Source organism: Enhydra lutris, unplaced genomic scaffold, assembly GCF_002288905.1.
Source record: "Enhydra lutris kenyoni isolate GAN:26980312 unplaced genomic scaffold, ASM228890v2 scaffoldscaffold82, whole genome shotgun sequence".
In the NCBI taxonomy this organism is placed as follows: Eukaryota; Metazoa; Chordata; class Mammalia; order Carnivora; family Mustelidae; genus Enhydra; species Enhydra lutris.
In genome coordinates this window covers 1,720,155-1,722,781 of record NW_019154166.1, presented here as the reverse complement: position 1 = coordinate 1,722,781, position 2,627 = coordinate 1,720,155, and the positions used below count along the sequence as shown (strand labels likewise).

At 40.8% G+C, this 2,627-nt stretch overlaps 1 protein-coding gene across 1 annotated transcript; it reads left to right on the top strand.

Moving 5' to 3' along the window:
• Nucleotides 1–1,409: 1,409 nt before the first annotated feature.
• Nucleotides 1,410–2,426, top strand: LOC111161085 (protein SET-like). Its single transcript, XM_022524567.1, has one exon. It carries the CDS (start codon nucleotides 1,425–1,427, stop codon nucleotides 2,424–2,426), a length of 1,002 nt encoding a protein of 333 aa, XP_022380275.1. The 5' UTR covers nucleotides 1,410–1,424.
• The last annotated feature ends 201 nt before the right edge of the window (nucleotides 2,427–2,627 follow it).

Sequence of the window (2,627 nt, the reverse complement as noted above, 5' to 3'; positions counted from 1 at the left end):
AAAAAGATGAAGTAGGTGGTCTAATGCTTTTCAGATAGCTCAAAACTCTCACGATGTAAAGGACTTCTCTCTGGATAGGTGTTGTGCGAGGCAGGAGCCGAGCCTCCCAGAAGCTAAAATGGCAATAAACACTAACAAAGGGACTTTTAACCAAAATTGCATCTGCAACACTGTGAATTCTTGCAGCTACTCTAAAAAGAAGAGTGATAAGAGGTACTTGACCAAGTTCAAACTGCATGATTATCACATATTCTAAAATATAGTTTGGAGCGATCTAGCTGGCAGGGGGAAAGGTGGGCCTTCTCTAGAGGAGGACAGCTGGGGCCTCTACAATGCTTATACACCTTTTCCAGCATTCAGTCAAAAAGTACTAGTCAAGCCAAGAGACAGGACCATAGACAAAAAGGCCAAAGGAAAAAAAGTCAAAGGAAAAGAATCACAAATGATACAGATTCAAGTTACCAACACAAAGTCTGTAAAATAGTGGATTAATGCAGGAATGGAGGAAGAGATTAAGAAAATAAGTAAATGATTTAAAAATTTCACCACAGGACTGTAATCAATAAAAATAAATTTAACTGAAAATGTAGCACCAAGCACGGCAGTAGCTCAGAGAAGATTTTAGTCAGTGGATTCACAGCAGAAAAAAAGCAGCAGAAAACTGGGTCAATAAACCAGAGACAGGTCTAGAGACAATAGCCACACAGAAGTAGAGAAAGAATTAAAAACAAAAAAACAAAGGGCATAAGTATACTGAACACATTTGGTCTGGTATGTGGAATTTGAGCAGAAAAGAGAATTATACAGAAGGACAAGATGTTTCCAAAGCTGATTAAAGACATCAATTCACAGATCCAAGAGCCTCTGTGAGCCCCAGCAGGGTCATTGCAAAGGGAACTCGCCCAAGCACACAACAGTGAAAACCCCAGAAAACAGAGACAAATAAAAGCATCTTGAGGGGGAAAGAGACACACAGCCAAAGTGGCGAGGGCGGGGCTGTCTTCTCTGTGTCTCAGCAGAAGCGATGGAAGCCAGGAGGCAACAGAGGGGCATCTCTAAATTGCTAGGAGGAAATAACTCCCACCTCCAAGTCTATACCAAAGAACAATATCCTTCCAAAAAAAATACAAAGTAATCTTCAGACAAATAAAAACAGTTCCTTGCTATCGTATCTGCTTAAAAGCAGGAGTTTTTCAGGCAGAAAGGAAAGGTTCCAAATAGAAACATAGAAATACAGGAAGAGAGCATGTACACCACACATGTGTGTACACGTACACAAGGGAATATAACTCTGCCATGAGAAATGGTCCTAGAAGACATTGCATTAAATGAAATAGTCTTAAATTTAAAAATAAAAATAAAAATAGAGCAGTCAGAGCTTCCAGATGTGCCTCTCTCCCGGTTTCCTGGAGTTTCCTCGCAGCATGGCCCCCAAACTCCAGTCTTCACTCCCGCCTCAAACAAAGAAACCGAGACTGCCTCCTGCCCCCAAGCCAGGGCAGACGTCAACATCTCAGCACTTGCATAAGGGAGAAAAAGAACAGCAAGAAGCAATTGAACATATTGATGAAGTACAAAATGAAATAGACAGATTTAATGAACAAGCCAGTCAGGAGATTTTGAAAGTAGAACAGAAATATAACAAACTCCGCCAACCATTTTTTCAGAAGAGGTCGGAATTGATCGCCAAAATCCCCAATTTTTGGGTAACAACATTTGTCAACCATCCACAAGTGTCTGCACTGCTTGGGGAGGAGGATGAAGGGGCACTGCATTATTTGACAAGAGTTGAAGTGACAGAATTTGAAGATATTAAATCAGGTTACAGAATAGATTTTTATTTTGATGAAAACCCTTACTTCGAAAATAAAATTCTCTCCAAAGAATTTCATCTGAATGAGAGTGGTGATCCATCTTCAAAGTCCACTGAAATCAAATGGAAATCTGGAAAGGATTTGACAAAACGTTCAAGTCAAACACAGAATAAAGCCAGCAGGAAGAGACAGCATGAGGAACCAGAGAGCTTCTTCACCTGGTTTACTGACCATTCTGATGCAGGCACAGATGAGTTAGGAGAGGTCATCAAAGATGATATTTGGCCAAATCCATTACAGTACTACTTGGTTCCCGATATGGATGATGAAGAAGGGGAAGGAGAAGAGGATGCTGCTGCTGCTGATGATGAAGAAGAAGGATTGGAAGATATTGATGAAGAAGGAGATGAGGATGAAGGTGAAGAAGGTGAAGCTGATGATGAGGGGGAGGAAGGAGAGGAGGATGAAGGAGAAGATGACGAATGGAACACTGATGGATTCCAACCTTCCTTTTTTAATTTTCTTCAGTCCCTGGGAGCAAGTTGCTGTCTTTTTTTTTCCCCCTTTTTCTTTTTCTTTTCTCCTCTCGTGCTCATTCGCCCTGTTTTTTGAAGTCTCCTTTTTCTCTCCCTTTATACCATGGTTCTCAGCTTATTTGGGGGGAAAATACCTTGAGCAGAATACAGTGGGAAAAGAATCTCTACCCCTTTTTGTTCCAAATTCATTTTTGTCCTTTCCTGTCTCAACAAAAACAAAAACTTTATGGAATCAACACCACCGTGCTCTGTGGGGAAAAAAGAAAAACCTTCTGCT